The 23407-nt window shown below is 45.4% G+C and overlaps 9 protein-coding genes across 9 annotated transcripts; 4 read left to right on the top strand and 5 right to left on the bottom strand.

Moving 5' to 3' along the window:
- Positions 1–2759: 2759 nt before the first annotated feature.
- On the bottom strand, positions 2760–3350 carry LOC142095470 (histone H1B-like). The gene has a single exon (XM_075178414.1). It carries the CDS (start codon positions 3348–3350, stop codon positions 2760–2762), a length of 591 nt encoding a protein of 196 aa, XP_075034515.1.
- Positions 3351–4133: 783 nt separating this feature from the next.
- Positions 4134–4445, top strand: LOC142095468 (histone H4). The gene has a single exon (XM_075178413.1). It carries the CDS (start codon positions 4134–4136, stop codon positions 4443–4445), a length of 312 nt encoding a protein of 103 aa, XP_075034514.1.
- A 1032-nt stretch (positions 4446–5477) lies between these two features.
- On the top strand, positions 5478–5888 carry LOC142095467 (histone H3). The gene has a single exon (XM_075178412.1). It carries the CDS (start codon positions 5478–5480, stop codon positions 5886–5888), a length of 411 nt encoding a protein of 136 aa, XP_075034513.1.
- Positions 5889–6443: 555 nt separating this feature from the next.
- On the bottom strand, positions 6444–6919 carry LOC142159998 (histone H2A type 1-like). Its single transcript, XM_075214915.1, has one exon. The coding sequence runs from the start codon at positions 6901–6903 to the stop codon at positions 6511–6513; it is 393 nt and encodes a 130-aa protein (XP_075071016.1). The 5' UTR covers positions 6904–6919; the 3' UTR covers positions 6444–6510.
- A 288-nt stretch (positions 6920–7207) lies between these two features.
- LOC142160002 (histone H2B 1.1) lies at positions 7208–7728 on the top strand. Its single transcript, XM_075214919.1, has one exon. It carries the CDS (start codon positions 7208–7210, stop codon positions 7586–7588), a length of 381 nt encoding a protein of 126 aa, XP_075071020.1. The 3' UTR covers positions 7589–7728.
- An 11488-nt stretch (positions 7729–19216) lies between these two features.
- LOC142160005 (histone H2B 1.1) lies at positions 19217–19697 on the bottom strand. The gene has a single exon (XM_075214923.1). The coding sequence runs from the start codon at positions 19687–19689 to the stop codon at positions 19309–19311; it is 381 nt and encodes a 126-aa protein (XP_075071024.1). The 5' UTR covers positions 19690–19697; the 3' UTR covers positions 19217–19308.
- Positions 19698–19991: 294 nt separating this feature from the next.
- LOC142159996 (histone H2A type 1-like) lies at positions 19992–20576 on the top strand. The gene has a single exon (XM_075214912.1). The coding sequence runs from the start codon at positions 19998–20000 to the stop codon at positions 20388–20390; it is 393 nt and encodes a 130-aa protein (XP_075071013.1). The 5' UTR covers positions 19992–19997; the 3' UTR covers positions 20391–20576.
- A 411-nt stretch (positions 20577–20987) lies between these two features.
- Positions 20988–21398, bottom strand: LOC142095466 (histone H3). The gene has a single exon (XM_075178411.1). The coding sequence runs from the start codon at positions 21396–21398 to the stop codon at positions 20988–20990; it is 411 nt and encodes a 136-aa protein (XP_075034512.1).
- Positions 21399–21840: 442 nt separating this feature from the next.
- Positions 21841–22967, bottom strand: LOC142159977 (histone H1-like). Its single transcript, XM_075214889.1, has one exon. It carries the CDS (start codon positions 22952–22954, stop codon positions 22313–22315), a length of 642 nt encoding a protein of 213 aa, XP_075070990.1. The 5' UTR covers positions 22955–22967; the 3' UTR covers positions 21841–22312.
- Positions 22968–23407: the final 440 nt, after the last annotated feature.

The raw sequence follows: 23407 nt of genomic DNA, 5'->3' as shown, positions 1-23407 counted from the left end.
GAGGAGACTCCATATGTTCTTTGGTGTAAAGCAGGCCTGTCCAACCTCCGGCCCTCCAGATGTTGTGAAACTTCAAGTCCCAGCATGCCCTTCCAGCTATCAACAGGTTGTCTACTGGCAAAGCATGCTGGGGCTTGTAGTTTCACAACACCTGGAGGGCCGCAGGTTGGTCAGGCCTGGTGTAAAGCATCCTGCAACTGACAAGGATCCTGAGACCTTATCAGGAGAACTTTATCTCTCTTTATGCTGTTAAACGAAGGTCATCTGGTAGGAAGGATTGCCTCACCCTGGAAGGGAACTTCAGATTTATATTTTATATGCTTGATGTATATGTTTTTATGTGACTATATTTTTAATAATAAATACTGGAAATGTAAAAGATAACACAGCAGATGTTGTCCCCCTTTTATCTTTTTATATCAAGCACTCTCTTCTGTGTTCCAAATTGTGAATGACATGCTTGATGTGCTGCAAGAAAGTAGAACATAGACTCTTTGAGGTTTTTTAATGGGTATTGAGAAAGATGGAAATCTAACCGATCCAGGTGGATTTTGAGTAACCCGTTGAAGCGACACAGACGTTGACCACTATCCTCAAAAGGAGCTCTATGTATAAGGAATTGTGATTTTGCATTCACTTGTCAATTGCCACTATTTATTCTAGTTACTTAAAATGTAAACATTTAAATTAAAGTTATGTTTAGTCAAAATGTCATGCCCTTAAACACCCTCTTGCCAGCATGAAAGTGTGCCTTTATTGTGTCAGATGAAGTCAATGTTGTCATGTCTACTCTCTACAACCTGAAGTATTTATATGTGTTTTATCTTTAGAAGTATTCTATTTAGTTTACTTTTTCTTTTACACCACATTTACCAACTGCTTTACAACATTTTGTATTGTTTTAGCCCCCTGGAGTGTTGAAATTCTGATGTCATCGGAGTGCAAGCTAGGGCGCCAAGAGGAATTTTGGGGCCCGGTTATGAAACTTCTTAGGCCGCCCTACATAGTTGACTATGATATACATTAATGTGCCCTGGATCTTGCCATGCTAGAGTATCAGGAAGTCCCCAATTCCATGCTTCTCACTCTGCTACCTCAAACATTTCTTGAAGACACTGCGCCTGTTGTGTAATTTTGGTACCCAGGTAAACGACACACCTCCAATACTTGCTGAAGGCTTTGAATGGGTTTCCCTGGTCCCATGTAAGATGCTGGAGGAGATCCCTGTGAGTGCAGTATAGGGAATGGAAGGGGAGGGCTGGCAAACTTTAGCCTGGGGGCAAGACTCACTCAGCAGCCATTTTAAAGCAAAAAAATGCAGGTGGCCCAGTGACCAAGCCTAAAGTAGCCCACTTTGGGACCAGCCCGGGGGTAGATGCCCTCTTGCCCCCCCATCCCAGCCTGCCCCTGCGTAGGGAATGTCTCGCAGCTGACTTCTCTTTGCCAGTTGGAATATTGTACAGGCCACTTCCTTAGTAAACCTTTCCCACTCTGGCTCACCCAATATATTCCAGGCTGCAGCTTCCCGTATACAATTCAGGAATACATCCAACAGGATTTCACTTGCATGCTGCTTCCTTCCCATATGCTGATTTTGTTTCCCCGGCCTGCACACACTGTGGTAATTCACCATCCCTGGGCTTTAAAGCTCAAGGAGTATTAGGGCGCTTCTTTCCCCTCCGTGGATCCATCTCAGTGGCTTCCCTTTTCTGAGAAATGGCCCAATCCTCCATTCTCTGCTTGTAGGATGTGCCAAGCCTGCACTTAGGTGGACCGTAGCTCTACTATAATGTCCACAAGGTTTTTAATGGCTCTTTCTCCTTAAGAGGTATGGATTGGAGGTGGTGACTGAACAGTGCTTAAAGTTTAAAAAGTGATGTCAAGTCACCCCACCACCCCAGACAGTGGTGCTTATTAGACTTTGATCGTCCCTGCTGCTTCTAATCGATTGGTTCATGCATATTCGTCGGAACTGTAAAAAAGCCCTCCCCCCCTGAATTTCTGTGAACTTTGTGATTCTATTACTACTTGTCATTGTTACCACATGAGACGGGTTTGCAATAAAACTAATTTTCCAGTTTAGTCTTAATTATTACTATATAATGGAAAGCTAAATAACAATTAGAAATCCCCCTGCTGACCACATGGCGGCGACATTGCTTCACATACTACTGCACAGTAATAGGATACACGTATTCAAGGCAGAGAGAGCTGTTGTGTGACTTGTCTTTCTGAAACCCTTTATTTTCATCATGAGGTCAGTAAACTATACAATGCACTTTTTTGTAACTTGATAACTATCTAATATATAAAAGCCTAGCGGCGTGTGTTAGTGTGTGTGGAAAAAACTATTTTCTCAGAAAGGGCTCATCCAATTGACCTTGATTTGACTAGAATGCATGAGTATCATGCACGGGTTAATTTGTTTAGATATATATTCACAACTTTATCATTGTTCTTGAATGTATCAATCGATTGCCTTTGTATACTTGAATAGAATAAAGAATAAGTATCTTCTAACGCCCAAATAAATCGTTAATAAGCCGCAATGTGGGGCCTATGTATTAATATAGACAACTTTACATTAGATCGCGGAGAAGTAAAACTACTCTGAGGAGCGGACAGCACACAGCAGCCGTCATAGAGTAACGCAGAGATGGCAGATCAGGGAGGAGGTCACATCACAGCTCTGTCATGACCGGGTGGTGGCTCTGAAAAGAGCCTTTGTGTAACGGGGGACAGGAGAACGGATCTACAGTCTACTTCTTCTTAGGAGCGGCCTTCTTAGCCGGGCTCTTGGCCACTTTAGGCTTCGTCACCTTCTTAGCCGGGCTCTTGGCCGCCTTCTTAGGGGTCACAGCAGCTTTCGGCTTCTTGGGGCTTTTCGCTGCCTTCTTGGTCGCTGCCGGTTTCTTGGCCTTTTTCGGGCTCTTGGAGGCGCTCGGGGCCTTCTTGGGGGATTTGGACACTTTCTTGGCCGCCGGTTTCTTGGGCTTGGCCGCAGCCGCTGGCTTCTTCTTAGCCGCCTTCTGCTTGCTCTCCGCCTGTTTCTTGTTCAGCTTGAAGGAGCCGGAGGCGCCGCTGCCTTTTACCTGGATGAGGGTTTCGTTGGTCACTAAGCCCTTCAGCGCCACCTTCAGGCGGGTGTTATTCTTCTCCACATCGTACCCTCCGGCAGCCAGAGCCTTCTTCAGGGCGGCCAGAGAAACCCCGCTGCGCTCCTTGGAAGCGGACACGGCATTTACTATCAGCTCGGACACGCTGTTCCCGGACGCTTTGCTGCTCTTCTTGGCGCCTCCTGCAGCTGCTTTCTTCGCTGGACGCTTACTCTTAGCGCCGGTCTCTGACATTTTCCGTGATCCCATAAACCTCCTACTAGGTGCAGAGTGACCCTTATTCTTTTGAGGGGGAACGTTCAGCCAGTTTATATAGAGCACAGTTCTGCGCGGCCATTGGCTGAGGTGAAGAACCAGCCAGTGTTCTTATTGGTTGGTAACAAAACACGCCCACATTTTGTTTCTAAACTGGAAGTCATGAGACTCCTTCACAGTGTGTTGTCTTATGCTGTTAAAAAAGTTCTGCAGAGGGACAGAAAATACATCCAACCTCTGTACTGGTCACTGGTCTCTTCTCTCTCCCATGTATGTTATAGATATATTCTACTAAACAAGACAAAAGTGATCATCACCTGGCAGCCTAGAGTGAGCCAGTAAGTTACACAGGAAGTCACTGATCAAAGACCTGGGATATTGTATTAAAATCCAGAAACAGACCACACCGAGAGGGATCAGAGGCCGGGATATGTGTGCACAAGGGGCAGGCTGGTGACAGGCTGGGAGTATGTCACTATTTATTAATCATTAGTTGTAAAATATTTATTAATATCTGAGTTCAAACAACAAGACAGCAACGTTAAACAGTGTAGTAAGGATGGTAGGAAGAATCAATGATTGTTATTAGAACAGACCACCATTGTTTCTTTCATCGTTTACACAAAAGCTGTTTTTTAGAGGCTCCGCCCCCATAATCATGCAGTCTCCCATCAAGTCCGCTCATGCTGTATAAAAGGAGGTTGAGGGTTGGTTGAATAACATTGTACCTGCTTGTAAGCTAAAGAGAGAGGCTGAAGCACCATGTCCGGCAGAGGGAAAGGCGGTAAAGGACTCGGGAAGGGAGGCGCCAAGCGGCACAGGAAGGTTCTCCGTGATAACATCCAGGGAATCACCAAGCCGGCCATCCGCCGTCTAGCTCGCAGGGGAGGTGTGAAGCGCATCTCTGGGCTCATCTACGAGGAGACCCGCGGGGTCCTTAAGGTGTTCTTGGAGAATGTGATCCGTGATGCCGTCACCTACACCGAGCACGCTAAGAGGAAGACGGTCACCGCTATGGATGTGGTGTATGCCCTGAAACGTCAGGGCCGCACCCTGTATGGCTTCGGAGGCTAAATACCAGCTTGTTTCTTACCCACCGCACATCCATATACTCAAAGGCCCTTCTCAGGGCCGCCCACTTCTTCCAGTACAGAGCTATAATATCGCCGTTGTATATGATCTGTGTAACCTGATGCATAGGGAACAGAATATGTAACAATGTTAGCACGCAGCGGGTATTGCTTATATGTTGGTGCATGTAAGTAAGACGTATCGGAAGACAAGATTGTTTTGTGAAATAGATATAAATGCTCCTGGTGACCACTAGGTGTCAGTGTTGGTCAATAAACGTCTGTTCTCAATGAGTAGCTGCTAATCACATTTTATAAGAGTAATAATGTAATATGTATAAAAAAAATCAATCAAATCTCTACAGACACTAAGATGCAGTAACCGTGTAGTTTTATAATGGACAAAGTAATTTCTATCCCGTTCCCCCATGTGGTGAGATCTGGGTTTCTGCGCCAATAATAGAGTAATTACATGTACTATTGTGTTGTATGATGTATTTTAACGTGGGACATTTATCTGTTCTTTTTTATGAATATTATTTATTCAATTTATTATACAAAGACAACTTAGTGGACAATCAAATCAAATAAATCTTTATAACTTAAAAGCAATTGTCATAATTTAAATTATTATTATGGGGTTACTGTGTCGTGTCTTCCCTCTGAACTTGTGGTCTGGATTCCTTTACTGACAATAGACATACAACAATCGTATTTATACTATAAATATCTCCACCGTGTGGTCAGCATGGATGATAGCTGCACGCTTCTTACCGTTCAGTTACATCGTAATAATCCATAATGGAAACAAGAAAATATCTTTTATTTAAGATATTTAATTCGACAATTTGTCTGATTGTCTCTAGTAATAGAAATAATATTTGGCGGGCTGTTTGAAAGATCAACCGTTTTTCCATAAGCCAATCAATTTGAAGGGCGTTTTTAACTCATCCAATCACATTGCAACACGGTGTATAAATAAGCGTGTTCAGCGGAATATTTTCCCATTCCCATTCTCGTATAGGAGGATAATATTATGGCTAGAACTAAGCAGACCGCTCGCAAGTCCACCGGCGGGAAGGCTCCCCGCAAGCAGCTGGCCACCAAAGCTGCCCGGAAGAGCGCCCCAGCTACCGGCGGTGTGAAGAAGCCTCACCGTTACCGGCCCGGAACCGTCGCTCTGAGGGAGATCCGCCGCTACCAGAAGTCCACCGAGCTGCTGATCCGCAAGCTGCCCTTCCAGCGCCTGGTCCGAGAGATCGCCCAGGACTTCAAGACCGACCTGCGCTTCCAGAGCTCGGCCGTCATGGCCCTGCAAGAGGCCAGCGAGGCTTATCTGGTGGGGCTCTTCGAGGACACCAACCTGTGCGCCATCCATGCCAAGAGGGTAACCATCATGCCCAAAGACATCCAGCTGGCCCGCAGGATCCGAGGGGAGAGGGCATAAGATACTCGGCACTGTCATATACACAACACAAAGGCTCTTTTCGGAGCCCCCAAATCTTTATGAAAGCGAGCTGTAGCGTCACATAACTGCTTTCTGGCAGCGTTTCATTTTTCAATCATGTATGTATAATGTAAACAACTAATTCCTACACTAGTAGCGCAGTAACACTCGCCCTCCGCTTTCTATTCCAGCTTGTTCCTTTGCTCAGATGTGCACAGGGAAGGCAGAACGAAAATCGCACAGCTTTCAAATCTCTTTAAACGAGTTGTAGTGTCCCCTATAGTCACAGTGCAATAGAAGCTTTTGTCATTTGCCTAAAATCGTAACTAGTGTGCAACGGGCGGATCCCCTACACCAGACCTTAGGTTACTAACCCAAGTAGTCCCTGCTGCTGGAAAGATCGCCAAGGAGCTGTGTAACTATAAAACGTACAGTCCTGACTTGAGGGTGGTAACCGTTACTGTAATCTGGCTTAAACAGTGGTGTTACAGTATTAGACTAACTATACATACAAGTAAATAGCAGCGGTGTAATAAGCTCTTACAGGAAGATGTGGGTGGCTCTGAAAAGAGCCTTTGTGTTATGGGGACGTCAGTACTTCGGGGATGTATCCAGCAATAAATCACTTGCTCTTAGCTGCCTTGTGGCTCTCGGTCTTCTTGGGCAGCAGCACGGCCTGGATGTTGGGCAGGACGCCTCCCTGGGCGATCGTCACCCCACCCAGCAGCTTGTTCAACTCCTCGTCGTTGCGCACAGCCAGCTGGAGGTGGCGGGGGATGATGCGGGTCTTCTTGTTGTCCCGGGCGGCGTTCCCGGCCAGCTCCAGAATCTCAGCCGTCAGATACTCCAGCACCGCGGCCAGATACACCGGGGCTCCGGCTCCCACACGCTGCGCATAGTTTCCTTTTCTGAGGAGCCGATGTACACGGCCGACCGGGAACTGTAGTCCGGCCCGGGATGAGCGGGTCTTGGCCTTAGCCCGAGTCTTACCGCCCTGTTTGCCGCGTCCTGACATTCTGAGTTATGTTTATATCAAAGTTTGACTATAACGGTTCCGAGCCTTCATCCTTGCATTTATACACTTAAGAGACAGACACCAGCATCTGTCATTGGTTCGTTGTCAGACCAGCCAATGCCGTTTGTGTTCAGTCAAACACCAATCAGCAGTCTACGTTGCGAAAATGACATCACTATACATCACATGACACAATTCTCCAATAGCGCACAGAGCAGGTGGTGAGACTCATTTACATGGGCTGCCTATAAATAGAGCTGTTGTGGGAGGTGTGGTCATCATTTTTTGCTACTCAGTTAAGAAGATGCCTGAACCAGCTAAGTCTGCACCAGCGGCCAAGAAGGGCTCCAAGAAAGCCGTGACCAAGACCCAGAAGAAAGATGGGAAGAAGCGTAGAAAGAGCAGGAAGGAGAGTTACGCCATCTACGTGTACAAGGTGCTCAAGCAGGTCCACCCCGATACCGGCATCTCCTCCAAGGCCATGGGCATCATGAACTCCTTTGTGAATGACATCTTCGAGCGCATCGCAGGGGAAGCCTCCCGCCTGGCTCACTACAACAAGCGCTCCACCATCACCTCCAGGGAGATCCAGACCGCCGTGCGCCTCCTGTTACCGGGAGAGCTGGCCAAGCACGCCGTGTCCGAGGGCACCAAGGCCGTCACCAAGTACACCAGCGCCAAGTAATCTGCTCCTGTCCTGAGATAACACAAAGGCTCTTCTAAGAGCCACCCACATTCTCCCCATCAGGGCTATAACATTGTTTAAAATTTATCCTGCAGTTCCCTTGTTTCAACATAGTGATCGTTTCTTTTCTACTAAAACTAATCGTCCCCCCAAATCCAGCCACAGATAATGTGAGCTAAATATTAAGAGACAGCTCTTAAGACTAGTTGCTGTTCCCCCTGCGGTCATGGACTTACCAGCCGCAATGGGGCCGCTCGTTTGAGGACAGAGGTGACGCTTAGAAGAGCCTTTGTGTTGTGTAGCGCGAGCAATAGGGAATCCGCCTCTGTATAGAAGAATGTGTCTCAGAGCAGCAACTATCGGTCATTACAGCAGCGTGTTCGGTGACGGCATCACGGATCTCTGGGAAAACCTTCCGGACACCGCGGGTTTTCTAGTAATGGAGCTGAGATGTGGGGTACGTACAGTCTTTACTGATATTATATCCCCGCAAATTCATCGCGTATAATCTCTTCATTCTGTTTCTGGCTGATCGTGTTTGTTCATTTTAATTGCGTGACCATTATATGCAATTAAATATTTAGATTTTAAGCTGCTTGCAATTGAAAAACGTTCCGTCGATCATGGCAATACCATCTAATATCTTGTATGTCTCATGCATAGATACACCCACACTGGCGTTCCTAATGGTCGCTGTAAACACAACCTTATAGCCCCAGTTACCTTTCCCGAGTCCCTTCCCTCCTTTACCACTGCGGATGGGTTCCCTCTGAGTGTCCATCACCTTGTTTACCAATAACATACAGTGGTTCTATTGAATAGCAAATAGCACAGTACATATAGAAGGCTACATTTCTGCAATTGTACTTGCAGCAATTATCAAACATTAAATAATTACATATCACAAAAAACATTCAGATGGATCTTAGGTGGTGTATAATAAATCTATGTAAAGCTGTAACTTTCCTGCTGAAAGGGGGTCCTTAGCGGGAAAACCTTTATTGCACAGTACCAGGAAGCCTCATCTTGACATACAACCTCCTCTTTCTTAAATTCGCACAGAGTCCATTGATCCTTTTACTGTGCAAGTGGTGGAGATCATACCATGAGACTGAAATGGTAATTCTTGTTCTTCATGGTGAGAGAGTCCATTGGTGTTGACTTTTTCTTTACCCCTTTTATGAGATACAACAACGTTAAAAGATTACAAAGCTAAACTCCAGCATAATATTCTATAAGTGGTGATGTCTGAAAATTCCCTGCCACATAGATAGGGCTGCAGTTTGTTAAAGGCCCATACAAATGATAGGCATTGTTTCACAACAGTTGAATAAGCCATTTCCCTGTCTAGCAGTTTCTGGGAGATGTAAGCTACGGGATGCTCCTGTCCATCGCTATCAATCTGGCACAATACTGCCGCCAGCCCATTCTCTGAAGCGCCAATTTGTACCAGGAATCTTCTCTGAAACTCCGGAGCAGCCAGCACATGAGTCTGAGCCAACAATGATTTCTGCTGGCTAAATGGCTTCTCACAGTCAGGGGACCAAATCAATGTCTTGAGGGGTTTCTGGCAGCCAAGTCAGTCAGCTGCTTTGCAATAGCGCTGTAGTAGGGAACACATTTTTTGTAATAACCGTCAGTGCCCAAGACGGCTCTCACCTGTCTCTGCCTCAACTTTTGCCACTTTTATTTTTTTTTCTCCTCCAATCTTGTGTCCCAAATATAAAACTTCCACCATCTGCATCTGACATTTGTCTGGTCTTATGGTCAGCCCAATGGCATGGATACAAACCAGTGGCTGTTTTATATGGCTCACCTATTGTTATATATAGTTATGTTGTCTAAATTGGCTTGGGCTAAAAAATGGCCCCCCCTCTAGAATATGATCTTCTGTGAGATGAAAAGTGTCTGGGGCATTTTTCATTCCAAAAGAAATTACTTCAAATGCAAATAACACAAATGGAGTGATAATAGTTGACCTTTTCTGAGCCTCATTGATTAAGAAGATTTGCCAATAGTATTAAGTCAATAGTGGAGGCTGGACATAAGTTATATGTTAGTAACTGTCACCTCATTCAGTTGTCAGTAATCCACATAGAACTGGGTGGGAAGAGCACTTAAATTATATACGGATGGGGACTAGTATTAGTATATTTTGATTAATCTGTAGTTAACAGATTCGGGTGTGCCTATCATATCCTTGTTTTTGCTTATTCTGTGAGGTTTGGATGTGTTAGAGAGAACGGTTATGAAGATTAATGAAAATAACTCACTGTTTTTCTTTGTACAGTATTATGGCAACCTCAAGACTTGAAATCTTCCCTTCCCAGTTTTCTTGTACTAGGTCTAATGGGCCCCTCAATCACAGCTCATATAGCAACTTGAATGGAGTAAACCTGGTGGAATCCTGCGGTACTTCTCTGTATGCAAAGAAGAGCTGTCATAGGGACCTTTCACAGATCCCCCTCCCCGAGATGACATATATGCAGAGAGATTGTTTTAAAGTACCCTGGAAACACTCAAATGATCCATTAGTATGTGAATAATAAGGGGTGGTATGTAGGGTTCTTAACACAAATTTTTCTACTAGTATATTTAGAAGTTCCCCCATAAGTTGGGATCTCTAGTCAGTGACCACTTTATGTGAGAAACCACCCTGCTATAAAATCCATAAGGGCTTGTATGACATGCTCTGGATAAAAGAGCCACTGCTTCTGGATACAGGGCGACAAAGTCCTCTAGGGTGAGGGTAAATCTTTTACTGGTCCCACTGGTTTGCAGCAACGTCTATGGCTACCCACTGAAATGGTTCCCCTATGATGGGCATGAGTAACAGAGGTAGGTACCCTACATGGGTCCCCCAGTCCACTGGCACACATCACATGTAGCCTTAAATCACTTTACACATTAAGTTATACCTGGCTAAATAAAACTGCACTGTAGCTGGAGAATACTTGTAATTATACCTAAATGTTCAGCCACTGGAACATCATGGGCCAAGGCTAGTAGCTGGGCCCTATGTTTGTGAGATACTACTAGCTGTTGAACAGCAGTCCAGGGTTCACCTGTGGATTTTATGTCTATCACTGGGTATAATAACCCCTCTACCCACACTATCCTATCTCCTAAAGTAGGTTCAGCTGCACTATCTAGTCCTACCCGTGATGAGTCAGTTTGTTAGGCTCTACGGAACTCCTCCCAGTCTACCACCCCATGTCAACCTCACTGTCACATTGGTTAGGAGAAGGCTTACTCAGAAGCAGGCATTTGTTCATAGATTCAGGCACCAGTGCTGCATCCACAGTTGCAGCTGCTTCCGATATTTAGGACTGGCTGGAGAAGAAGAGGGGCTGCTGTTGTTCATTGTGTTTGACTGCGAGTTACAAACAGCCTGAAGTGCTGTACTTAGATACAATAAAACAGTACAGGGAAAAACAGGACTTTTCTATAGAGACAAAACAGTAAAGTAATAAACCAGGGTCCTCTATTTGTGGTAGCAGTATAATATTGTTGGAGACTGAGGCATTTTATGCATCATATTCATACTTTAATCTATAGTTTTTCAACCAATTTCAATCTTACCCTGAATTACCTCCCACCTCACAAAGGGCTCACAATTACCAACCACTTCTGAGATTCTCTCTCATTAGAGTTCCCCATCTACACTGGGCATATTGCCCTACACAAATTCCTGACAGTTCAGTTTAAAAGTGTTTTATGTCCTTTTAATTCTGCATAGAATGTTTTCAAGATTCCCACCATGACCAGATGCATCTGGTGGAGCTCCAGAATCATATCTCTTGATCTCTTAAATCCATTCCAGTCCAGGAGCAAGAGGCAAAGGGGTGGAGATTGGGAAGAGCAGAGGGTAAGGGAGTCGAGAGTGAGAGGAGCAGGGGGCAAAGGAGGCGGGTTAGTGGAGCAGGGGGCAAAGGAGGCGGGTTAGTGGAGCAGGGGTTGAGGGAGTAAGGAGTTAGAGGAGCAGGGGGTGAAAGGAGCATGGGTAAGGGAGTGAGGACTGAGAGGAGCAGGGAATAAAGGAGGGGGATGAGAGGAGCAGGGGGTAAGGGACTGGCAAGTAAGGGGTGGAGAGAGGAGAAAGAAGTAAGGGGGTAAGGGAGTGAGGAGTGGAGTGAGAGGAGCAGGGGGTAATGGAGGAGGTGTTAGGAGGATGGACTAAGGGAGTGACAAGTAAGGGGTGGTGAGAGAAACAAGAGGTGAGGCTCAGGGAGAGCTGGTGGGGAAGGAGGGAGGGAGTTATCTGAGATTAAAATATGGCACATGGAGACAGTGGACAGAGAAAGGAGACAGATAAGGAAAAGTAGGAGGGATAAATGCAAGATATAAAGTAGAGGTGAAGAAAATAGGGCAGACATTATATAATGTTGAAGGGACACAAAATATATCATGAAAATGTAAGTATGAAAAGGAAATGTGAGAGATGTGGAAATGTGAGCATTTTATACTTATCAGTCAGAATCCCTAAAGCTTCTGGAGGCCATTACCTATAATTGTCCATTTCAGCACTTCTAAAATCTCAATTACCTAAAATTTGTATTTACTTATGGCAAAAAAAACACATATGCTAATGAACTGGATCATTAAAATACACTTTATTAGAACACAATTAGAACAAACCTAAACAAGCTGCAGACAAATTTAAATTGGATAACAAAAAAACCCTAAGGTCATGAATCAGGGTCTTAGTAATGTTTACGCCACTCGGTGGTATTATATCACTGTGCATCTCCCTCCTGTCAGAATGCAGTATTCTAAATCCTGGGACAAAGCGTGACTTCTGTCTGCTGCACTGGATGCTGCCATCTTGAATGAGACATTTTGCTACATCCTGCCTATACTGAGCACCTGACTTCATCCACCAATTAGCTTCCTCTTCAGACTATAAAAGTCACCTCTCACACACATCTAATTACCAGTGCAACACGTTCCTAGTTCCAGCTTGTTATTGTTGCTGTTCCACCTGCTGCTGTACAGACTTCAACCATTAACTCTTAGGGGCATATTCAATTGTCAGCGTTAAAAGTACTACCGTTATTACGGTAATAGTGCGTGAAAAAACCGTTTTTACTGTAGTTTTCTCGCTGGATTTCCAGCTAACTATTACCATAATAACGGTAGTAGTTTTAACGCGGCGGGGAATCCGGACAATTGAATATGCCCCTTAGTGTGGATTCAGCGTCCTTCTGCTACTCCAGTATAACTATCTGCTGTTGTACAAAGTCTAGCTATTAATCCGTTGTGAGGATCCAACTCCCGTCTGCCTACTACTCTGACTGCTACTGGTCTTAGGGTAGTAGGTTGCTGCTGAGACTTCCAACTCCTGCATCCATTTTTGCGTCTCTGGGTACGAGTTTCCAGTTCCAGGCTTGACCAGGTTCTGGGTTCCAGGGTATTCTGATCCCTTTGGGGTTGCTTACTCCGAGTTTCTACCTTTGTTGCAGGTCCTGAGTTATCTGTGGCCAGTTCCAGGCTATTTAGCCCATGCAGTAGCCACCCCTGGTATTCCCTACCTATACCCTTTCCAGTCTCAGTCTCGATACTATAATCTTCTGAGTTTCTGGACTTTTGGGGGTACTAAATTCCTGCCCATAGGTTCCGTCTCTCTATCTTTTCTTCTTTTTTCGTACATATAGTTTTACTCTTATGACAATACTTTTTCCAATTAGTGGTTAGCCAGAGAATATTTTATTAGCAGGGTTTAGGGCTTCTCTTTAGAAATGTTTATTTCTCTCCGTGTGCAGATTGCACAACCATAAACTGTATTTTAAGGATATGCAGGTATTATCAGGGCTGGTGCTAGGGTTTTCGGCGCCCTAGGCAAAATTTCATTCAGACCTGTCACCTGATCACTGACGTCAGTGATCAGGTGTGTGATGCGCCGGGCAGCCCGGGCGCATCTGAATTAATACACAGTGACGGCGAACGTTGAAAAAACAGCGGTGGCACCTCTCTCCCACTTCTCTCCGCTGACTAGATTTTTAAATCTAGTCAGCGACAGCGGCGCCCTGCAGGTCCCGGCGCCCTAGGCAACTGCCTAAGGTTGCCTAATGGGAGCGCCGGGCCTGGGTATTTTTCTGGTTCATCATGTTAATTAGATGAATGCATGAATTCAATGATCCCTAAATTTTAGTGATATGCATTATTAAGTAAGTGTCAATGCCAGTTCCAGATAGACTTCTGCTCAGGAACTGCTTCTTTGGGTTGTCTAAATCATAATACATTTGGGTGAAGAAGATATATTGGCAACAGGCAGTCATGTCAATAGGATTTCTGGGATTTGTCTCAGGACCTTTGGGACTAGCTGTAGCAGAGGTGAAGTGGAAACAAGGAGGCCAGTTGAAGACCTTACTCATGGAAAAGAAGAGTCCTCTATTCCTGACTACCAGATGACAGGAGAAGGAACTGGACTGGACTCCGTAGTGGAAAAATCAACTGGAATCTGGACCTTGTGGACAGGAACCTTGACGCATGAACAGTCAGACGGAAACCACGGCCAGAGACTCAGTACCCCCAAAGTTCAGAAACTCAGAGGATTATCATCCAAGATGGCAGCCTCCAGTGCAGCAGACAGAAGATACACTTTGTCCCAGGACTTGGAATGCTGCATTCTGACAGAAGGGAGATGCACAATGATATGATACTGTTGAATGGCGTAAACATGGCTAGGACCCCGATTCATGACACAGGGCTACTTTACAGCTGTAGAGGGGCAGCCTCTGTGCAGCTCAGCTGCTGACAGCCTGTGTGAAGCAATCTACAGCACTGCATGGATAAAGGTAAGTGTCGGGGAAGGGGTTTCAAGGTAAATGTAAACGCGTTGGGTGTGTGAGTAGAGGCTTTTAAAGTAGTGTGGGTTGGGGTGTGAGCAATTTAATGGGTGAGGATGGGTGCTGATTATTTATTGGTGAGTGGGAGATATTGATTTATTGGTGGGGACTATTTACTTTATGGTCTGGATTATTTAATTTTATATCTAGTTTATCGTGAGGCCTATTAATTTAAAGTGGGGGTGATGGGACTATTATTTTAATGCTGGTGTGGTTTGGGGCTATTATTTGAAAACGGGCTGAGTTTGGGGAGGAGGGTCTTTTATTAAATACCGTGAGTACTACTTATCTGAATTCTAAGCTGTTTGGGAAGAAATAGGTTTAAATATTAACTGTGGATACTATTCATTTAATGTGGGGGCAAGTGGGGTGAAAATAGGTCTATTTACAAAATGTGAATACTAATGATTTAATGTTGGAACTGATTGGGGAGGTATAGATCCATTTAATAAACGTGAATGAGATAATTTAATATTGTGGCTTGTTGCGTAGAGGGGGGGCTAATAATTTGGGATTTTTTTAGTTCATGCCTGGGCTAGCTATGGGGAGGTCTAGAGTTTCACTCATTGCTAGGCTTTCCATATTTGTTTTTCCAAAGAGGGACTCAACATTCTAGGACCCAGACAAGAAGCAACTAAGCTTAAAACACCAGCAACAGCAACTGGGAAAGCTGCAAGAACAAGAAGGAGAGAGCAAGACTGTCTGCCAACTGTCCTGATTCTGGTGGGTCAGTCCAGAGTTTGAGTGATTGTCTTGCTCAGTCAGGACTTTGGTCCAACTGCAGAGAGAGCTGACAGATATGTACTGCTTCACACTGCTGTGCTCTTGAAGGGGGAGTTATGTGTACCTAAGCATTGCCCATTTATTTGAAGGGGACGAAAAGTGGTTAGAATGTGGTCTAGTATGGGCTAAAGTGACAGCTGATCCCCTGGCGTGCTGGTCATACCCAATCTGGCAACGTGAAATGGAAACCACCTGCTATAAATCCTGCTTTTGCCCCTGCAAACGGCGAGAAATATAACTTCTTTTTTTCAAGAAAATCTACTGTGGCCACATGCCCCTGTCTGAGCTGCAAGGAAGGGGAATGTGATGTCATAGGAGGTATCAGAGTTTACTACATCAACATTTACTTCCCAAAGACATTTAACAAAGATGCAGCTAATAAGTAACTGTCTTAATAGTATTACACTATTTATCCTGCAGCCATGGACTCATCCCTGGTGCTGGAGGAACTATACTCTGCCGCTAAGTCCTTTAAGCCAGGTAGGACACCAGCCTGCACCTGTGTGATTAGAGGAAAGTATCCAGCATTGGCCAAGTAGGAGTAAAACTCTGGGAATCTATTCAACCACTCAAACCTTGACTGTGGGATTCTATGCACTAGCGGTTGGGCTCCCGGGACCAGAAGTATGGAAAGTTCTGTACTCACTGTGGGGAAGAAAATCCACTAAGAGTTAAATGCACAATCAGCCTGCACTTAAAGACATCAACATCCTATTGATTCATGGCAGCCTGTCCAGATGGTAGTCTTAGGCTTCCTTGAAAGCCCTACTGTCACAGGATCATCATCATAATCATTTATTTATATATATAGTACTAGCAGATTCTGTAGCTCTTTACAATTGGGAACAAACAGTAATAAAACAATACATACAGACAGAGAGGTAAGAGGGCCCTGCTCGCAAGTTTACAATCTATGGGATGGACCTTAATTCTTATGTTCTGGTGTGAGATCACAATTATTTACAGACAACAATTGTAAAAAGGATAAAACAAATGTTATTTTTTTTATAAAAGATACATATACAATGAATAGGTACTTAGCTGTGCAATACAATTTGATTGTTGAGAAATGTTTTGATCTGCGAAGCCCAGTTGCTATATAGCACTCAGTGTACTCAGGATGATTCAGTAGATACAGCTTTCTTCACGTTCTAGCCAAAGCTATCTGGGTGCTGGCTGTCTAATATAACTCCTAAACTAATCCCCCCCCTTCCTCCTCCCCCAGAGACTAGTTAAATCCAGTTATTTGCTGACATATAGAAATGTCTTTGTACTAACAGGGACCATTGTATGTATGTTATCTACAAAACAGGGGGGCTTGCATGAGACAATAATGCTGTTAACCCTTTCCATCACATTCCACTCTTCACATTCTAATAACACTCCTGAGATTGGGATACCCAAATTCACTAATGTGAAAGGGGTGCCTCATGTGCAAAGTGTGGAAGCTAACAGCATGTTGTAGTTATCAACAATTGTTCTTCTAAAGAAAATACCTATTAGTGAAGTATCACCTGTATGCTGATGACGCCCAAATCTATCCACGGACCTCTCATCTTCCCTCATCTCTCGTGTCCCCTGCTGACTCTTGGCCATTCCGTCTTGGATGTATCAGCCCTTTCTAAGACTAAACTATTTGTCTATGGGCAGGGCCGGTTTAACCCGAGGTCTAACTGGGCTATGGCCCAGGGGCCTCGGGCATCCATGGGGCCATTCAAAGTCCTCATCAGCATTATTGATCGGTCTGGGGGGATCAATGCTGCTGAGCACAGTCAGTGCAGTTATCCGTCCCCGGCGCTCAGTAATCTGCTTACTGAGGAGATCTCGCAAGAGTTCACTCTCGCGAGATCTCCTCAGTAAGGAGCTTACAGCGCGCCGCGGAAGGAGGACTGCAGTGACAGGTAAGCGCTTGGGGGGACCTCACGGGGGGTGGCAGGTGGCTCATATTGGGGGCCTCATGGGGGAATTGAGGCCCCCTTAGCCCAGGGACCTCCATTTCCTTAATCCGGCCCTGTCTATGGGTCATCCTTGGCTATTCCCTCTACTTCAAACCTCATATTCTCTTCATAGCCTCTTCATATATAGAAGCTTCCACCTCCAGAAAATATCCCAGATACAGACCATTCCTTTAGTGGAAGCTACAAAAACTTTTATTCACTCTCTTATAATTTCGCACCTAGATTCTGTAATCTTGTCCTCTCTGGCATAGCCAACTCCCACCTTACCCCTCATCAGTCTATCCTCAATGCTACTGCCCAACTTATTTTTCTCTCCCTTCTCTCATCCTTACCTATAAAGCTCTCAGTCTATTCCCCTCTATATCTCTATATAGGGGGGTGTCAGTACCAGAAAGGTGTAGCTAATAAAGTGGTGGATATGTGTGTGTGTATATTTACTGACACACAGTGATTTATGTAGTGTTTGTTTTAGAGTACCATACTATCTTTTGCTTTCATAAAACTATTCCTCAAGTTTGGTTACTTGGCCATATTGCTTCACGCTCTGATTACCAAGTTACAATTTCCAGTACCCCTTTTAACAATTGTCTTGGCTAATTGCAAGAAGTGTTGCCTGCAATGCTATTTTTAATTATTTCAGGATTTTAATCTGTAAAGTGCAGTTTGATTTATGTTAATTGGGACTTCATACAAAGGAGTTTACTTATAATTGGGGGTGGTAAGTATCACTGCGATACAGAATGAAATACCAATGCTATGTACCATGTCAGTGGTGCTCTGGGAGCCCGGCAAAGTCCCCTTCTTCACTAAGTATTTTTCGATTTCACTGGTGACTTTTCACAGGTTAATAAATTCTCTATGGGGTCTGCAGTAGGTGTCTGTAATTAGAAATCTCGGATTCATCCAGGGTTACCCCTTTGTAGCCCATGTTGGCTCTCCAACAATTGTTTCATAGACCACACAGTGGGCCTGATTCATTAAGGATCTTAACTTAAGAAACTTCTTATTTAAGTCTCCTGGACAAAACCATGTTACAATGCAACGGGTGAAAATTAGTTTTCTGTTTTGCACATAAGTTAAATACTGACTGTTTTTACATGTAGCACACATACGTGATAGCTTATTTGTACACTGAAATTTAAAGTTGATATTTGTGCGCTACATGAAAAAACAGTCAGTATTTATGTTTTAATATATGCATCAATATTTGTTTTTTTTCTGCAATAATTAAATGCTAACCTCTAGTTTTTGGAGATATACATCTATATTCAGCCCTGTTTTATTTAACTCTTTTTGGATGCAATTAAATATCTGCAAAGCTAAATACATAATCAGTAGGTTTTTAATTCATACACCAGCGGAAGATGCAGCAGAGCACAGAACCCCCACCTAATGGTTTGGTTTATGTAACATTATTTTGGAGGGGATTTTAAGCTCGTCCTAAACTTAGAGTCTGGACTTTTCTTCACCCACTACATTAGATGTTATTGTCATCAGCAACAGGGCTACGGCAGATAGAATTACAGTGTAAGGAGCAGACTACACGAAACGTGGGGAATAGACGGGGATGTAACATCACGAAGGACTGTACGTTCCCCGCATCACTTGGCTCATATACGATGTCCTGGATGTTGCCTGCACCGAAACCGCTGCTGTAATGACCGCTACCGGCTGCTCTGAGCCATCAGTGCCGCACTCTGTGTCAGAGGCCGATTCCCTCTTCCCGACACAAAGGATCTGCTAAGAGATCACCAACATGATTTACAAAGAGCTGCCCCGAGCCTGGTATGTCCATGACCGCAGAAGGAACAGCAACTATAGGTCTCTGGCATCTCACGGTCCTTGTTACACGGATTACATTGTACCTGTGCGTGACATGATTAGGAGCAGTGTATCCTTCTACACTTATATTACCTGAGAATTGCTCATTTACAGTGAGCGCACATTTACCTGAGAACGTAGATGACCGCCAGACAGACTGCGGTTGTATTTGGAAGGGCGATGTGAGAAAACGTTCAGTGAACATAATAGGAAACGGCGGGATACAGATACAACGGCCGTCATAGCTCTGAACTGGAGAATGTGGGTGGCTCTTAGAAGAGCCTTTGTGTTATCTCAGGACAGGAGCAGATTACTTGGCGCTGGTGTACTTGGTGACGGCCTTGGTGCCCTCGGACACGGCGTGCTTGGCCAGCTCTCCCGGTAACAGGAGGCGCACGGCGGTCTGGATCTCCCGGGAGGTGATGGTGGAGCGCTTGTTGTAGTGAGCCAGGCGGGAGGCTTCCCCTGCGATGCGCTCAAAGATGTCATTCACAAAGGAGTTCATGATGCCCATGGCCTTGGAGGAGATGCCGGTATCGGGGTGGACCTGCTTGAGCACCTTGTACACGTAGATGGCGTAACTCTCCTTCCTGCTCTTTCTACGCTTCTTCCCATCTTTCTTCTGGGTCTTGGTCACGGCTTTCTTGGAGCCCTTCTTAGCCGCTGGCGCAGACTTAGCTGGTTCAGGCATCTTCTAAACCGTCTTAACTGACTAACGAAAAATGATGACCACACCTCCCACAACAGCTCTATTTATAGGCAGCCCATGTAAATGAATCGCACCACCTGCTCTGTGCGCTATTGGATAATTGTGTCATGTGATCTATAGTGATGTCATTTTCGCAACGTAGACTACTGATTGGTGATTGCCTGAACATAATATGCATTGGCTGGTCTGAAAGCGGACCAATAACATTTGCTGGAGGCTGTCCCTTAAGTCTATAAATACAAGGATGAGGGGCGGGGAAATCTTAATCTTTACGACAGTTCGATCTGAGAATGTCAGGACGCGGCAAACAGGGCGGTAAGACTCGGGCTAAAGCCAAGACCCGCTCATCCCGGGCCGGACTTCAGTTCCCGGTCGGCCGTGTGCACCGGCTCCTAAGGAAGGGAAACTACGCCGAGCGTGTGGGAGCCGGAGCCCCGGTGTATCTGGCCGCGGTGCTGGAGTATCTGACGGCTGAGATTCTGGAGCTGGCCGGGAACGCCGCCCGCGACAACAAGAAGACCCGCATCATCCCCCGCCACCTCCAGCTGGCAGTGCGCAACGACGAGGAGCTGAACAAGCTGCTGGGTGGGGTGACGATCGCCCAGGGAGGCGTCCTGCCCAACATCCAGGCCGTGCTGCTGTCCAAGAAGACCGAGAGCCACAAGGCAGCTAAGAGCAAGTGATTTACTGCTGGATCCACTCCCCGAAGTACTGACGTCCCCATAACACAAAGGCTCTTTTCAGAGCCACCCACATCTTCCTACGAGAGCTTATTACACCGCTGCTATTTACTTGTGTTAATAGTGTAATGTGCTTGTTCATGTTACTATTAAACCACTGAGTCCGGATTACAGTAACGTTTAACACCATTTTCTCATTCTGCTGCTTCTCCTAAGACTGGATCAATGACCAAAGGTCTGTTCTGTATAATCCTAGTACTGGATGCTATTTATAGAATCTAAACTAGTAGATTTACTGTATTATATGCATAGCAAATACTTCTATTGCAGTGTGACTGTGTTTGGTGGCTAATTATCGATTACCGGATGAATGATCTCTTCGCCTTCACAGTACACAAAGAAACAGCCTGAAATGTAAAGCTCATTACACATTTTCTTGATTAAAAAATGAAATGGTGATGGAAAGCAGTTAGATCTTACACACGTATAATAAGCACCGATTAGAACACGTCTAGATAAGTGACGCAACAGCTCGTTTAGAGATGATTTGGGGGCTCTAAAAAGAGCCTTTGTGTTGTGTATATGGCGGTGCCGAGTATCTTATGCCCTCTCCCCTCGGATCCTGCGGGCCAGCTGGATGTCTTTGGGCATGATGGTCACCCTCTTGGCATGGATGGCGCACAGGTTGGTGTCCTCGAAGAGCCCCACCAGATAAGCCTCGCTGGCCTCTTGCAGGGCCATGACGGCCGAGCTCTGGAAGCGCAGGTCGGTCTTGAAGTCCTGGGCGATCTCTCGGACCAGGCGCTGGAAGGGCAGCTTGCGGATCAGCAGCTCGGTGGACTTCTGGTAGCGGCGGATCTCCCTCAGAGCGACGGTGCCTGGCCGGTAACGGTGAGGCTTCTTCACACCGCCGGTAGCTGGGGCGCTCTTCCGGGCAGCTTTGGTGGCCAGCTGCTTGCGGGGAGCCTTCCCGCCGGTGGACTTGCGAGCTGTCTGCTTGGTTCTGGCCATAGTATTATTCCTCCAATACGAGAATGTAAAAATATGCCGCTGAACACGCTTATTTATATACCGTGCTACAGTATGATTGGATGAGTTAAGCACGCCCTTCTAATTGATTGGTTCATGCATATTCGTAGTTACGGTCATAAAGCACGCCGTGAATATCTATCTGTTAACTACGTGACTATTCTTTTTCCTCATTATCACGTGAGACTGCCGCACATGATCGCTGTTACATTAAAACTATTTCTCTCGTTACAGTCTTATCACGATGCCATTGAGCGGGGAGAAACAAATATACACACACATATATATATATATATATATATATATATATATATATATATATATCCACGCTTACCACACGGTGGTGATATAACTTTACAAACTATACTTATATATAGATTTTTTTTTTTATTTCACATCAATCATATATTCAACCCGTATATATAATACACGGGTTGAAGAGGGAGAGAGCTGCTGTATACCTGTCACTAAAAAGATTCAGATGAAACTCCTGAGAATAAAGCAGCCAATACCCCCACCCCATACTGTAGTTTGACAACTTCTTATATTTAGCCCTTTATCATTGGTCTTGAATGTATACATTTGAATGGACTAAAAATACTCATACACGTGACATCCCAAAGAAACAAGAAATGGTTAATTTAGCAACAATGTATGTATACATACAACTAATTATTAGATCGCGGAGATTAATTTACAATAAAACCTGAGCAACAAGGGGTCACAGAGGTGAGAAGTAAAACTACTCTGAGGAGCGGACAGCACACAGCAGCCGTCATAGAGTAACGCAGAGATGGCAGATCAGGGAGGAGGTCACATCACAGCTCTGTCATGACCGGGTGGTGGCTCTGAAAAGAGCCTTTGTGTAACGGGGGACAGGAGATCGGATCTACAGTCTACTTCTTCTTAGGAGCGGCCTTCTTAGCCGAGCTCTTGGCCGCCTTCTTAGCCGGGCTCTTGGCCGCCTTCTTAGCCGGGCTCTTGGTCACTTTAGGCTTCGCCGCCTTCTTAGCCGGGCTCTTGGCCGCCTTCTTAGGGGTCACAGCAGCTTTCGGCTTCTTGGGGCTTTTTGCTGCCTTCTTGGCCTTTTTCGGGCTCTTGGAGGCGCTCGGAGCCTTCTTGGGGGACTTGGACACTTTCTTGGCTGCTGGTTTCTTGGCTTTGGCCACTGTCGCCTTCTTGTCCTTGCTCCCCAGCTGCTTCTTGTTCAGCTTGAAGGAGCCGGAGGCGCCGCTGCCTTTCACCTGGATGAGGGTTTCCTTGGTCACCAAACCCTTCAGCGCCACCTTCAGGCGGGTGTTATTCTTCTCCACATCGTACCCGCCGGCAGCCAGAGCCTTCTTCAGGGCGGCCAGAGAAACCCCGCTGCGCTCCTTGGAAGCGGACACTTCTTTCACGATCAGCTCGGACACGCTGGGACCAGAGGCTTTGCTGCTCTTCTTGGCGCCTCCTGCAGCTGCTTTCTTCGCTGGCCGCTTACTCTTAGCGCCGGTCTCTGCTGGAGCAGCAGGCGCTGCGGGTGACGCTGACTCAGACATTATTTTACTGATCAAATTAATCTTACACTTTTATGTTATAGGGAACTTCAGCCAGGTGTTTATAAGGGACGCAGGGCTGCGCTGCCATTGGCTGAGCTGATGAACCAGTCTGTGTTCCTATTGGTGGGTAATATAGAACACGCCCACCATTGTTCTACTTTCCAGAATGTCTGCATCACTTTGTGTTTGTTTGGACGGAAGAAATGAGATTTATAGAAAATATTCTAATTCCTTCTCGCTCTTCTGTTTCTAAACTGGAAGTCATGAAACTCCTTCACCGTGTGCTGACTTTTGCTGTTAAAAAAAGTTCTACAGAGGGACGGAAAATACATCCAACCTCGTAACTGGTCACTGGTCTCTTCTCTCTCCCATGTATATTATCGATTAATTCTACTAAACAAGACAAAAGTGATCATCACCCGGCAGCCTAGAGTGAGCCAGTAAGTTACACAG

Source organism: Mixophyes fleayi, chromosome 6 (assembly GCF_038048845.1).
Source record: "Mixophyes fleayi isolate aMixFle1 chromosome 6, aMixFle1.hap1, whole genome shotgun sequence".
Taxonomy (NCBI): domain Eukaryota; kingdom Metazoa; phylum Chordata; class Amphibia; order Anura; family Limnodynastidae; genus Mixophyes; species Mixophyes fleayi.
This window is presented reverse-complemented; position numbering and strand designations above follow the sequence as displayed.

Bases quoted from the DNA above. Each gene is read 5' to 3' on its own strand.
- LOC142095468 (XM_075178413.1), top strand. From the start codon at position 4,134: ATGTCCGGCAGAGGGAAAGGCGGTAAAGGACTCGGGAAGGGAGGCGCC.
- LOC142095466 (XM_075178411.1), bottom strand. From the start codon at position 21,398: ATGGCCAGAACCAAGCAGACAGCTCGCAAGTCCACCGGCGGGAAGGCT.
- LOC142095470 (XM_075178414.1), bottom strand. From the start codon at position 3,350: ATGTCAGAGACCGGCGCTAAGAGTAAGCGTCCAGCGAAGAAAGCAGCT.
- LOC142160005 (XM_075214923.1), bottom strand. From the start codon at position 19,689: ATGCCTGAACCAGCTAAGTCTGCGCCAGCGGCTAAGAAGGGCTCCAAG.
- LOC142160002 (XM_075214919.1), top strand. From the start codon at position 7,208: ATGCCTGAACCAGCTAAGTCTGCACCAGCGGCCAAGAAGGGCTCCAAG.
- LOC142095467 (XM_075178412.1), top strand. From the start codon at position 5,478: ATGGCTAGAACTAAGCAGACCGCTCGCAAGTCCACCGGCGGGAAGGCT.
- LOC142159996 (XM_075214912.1), top strand. From the start codon at position 19,998: ATGTCAGGACGCGGCAAACAGGGCGGTAAGACTCGGGCTAAAGCCAAG.
- LOC142159977 (XM_075214889.1), bottom strand. From the start codon at position 22,954: ATGTCTGAGTCAGCGTCACCCGCAGCGCCTGCTGCTCCAGCAGAGACC.
- LOC142159998 (XM_075214915.1), bottom strand. From the start codon at position 6,903: ATGTCAGGACGCGGCAAACAGGGCGGTAAGACTCGGGCTAAGGCCAAG.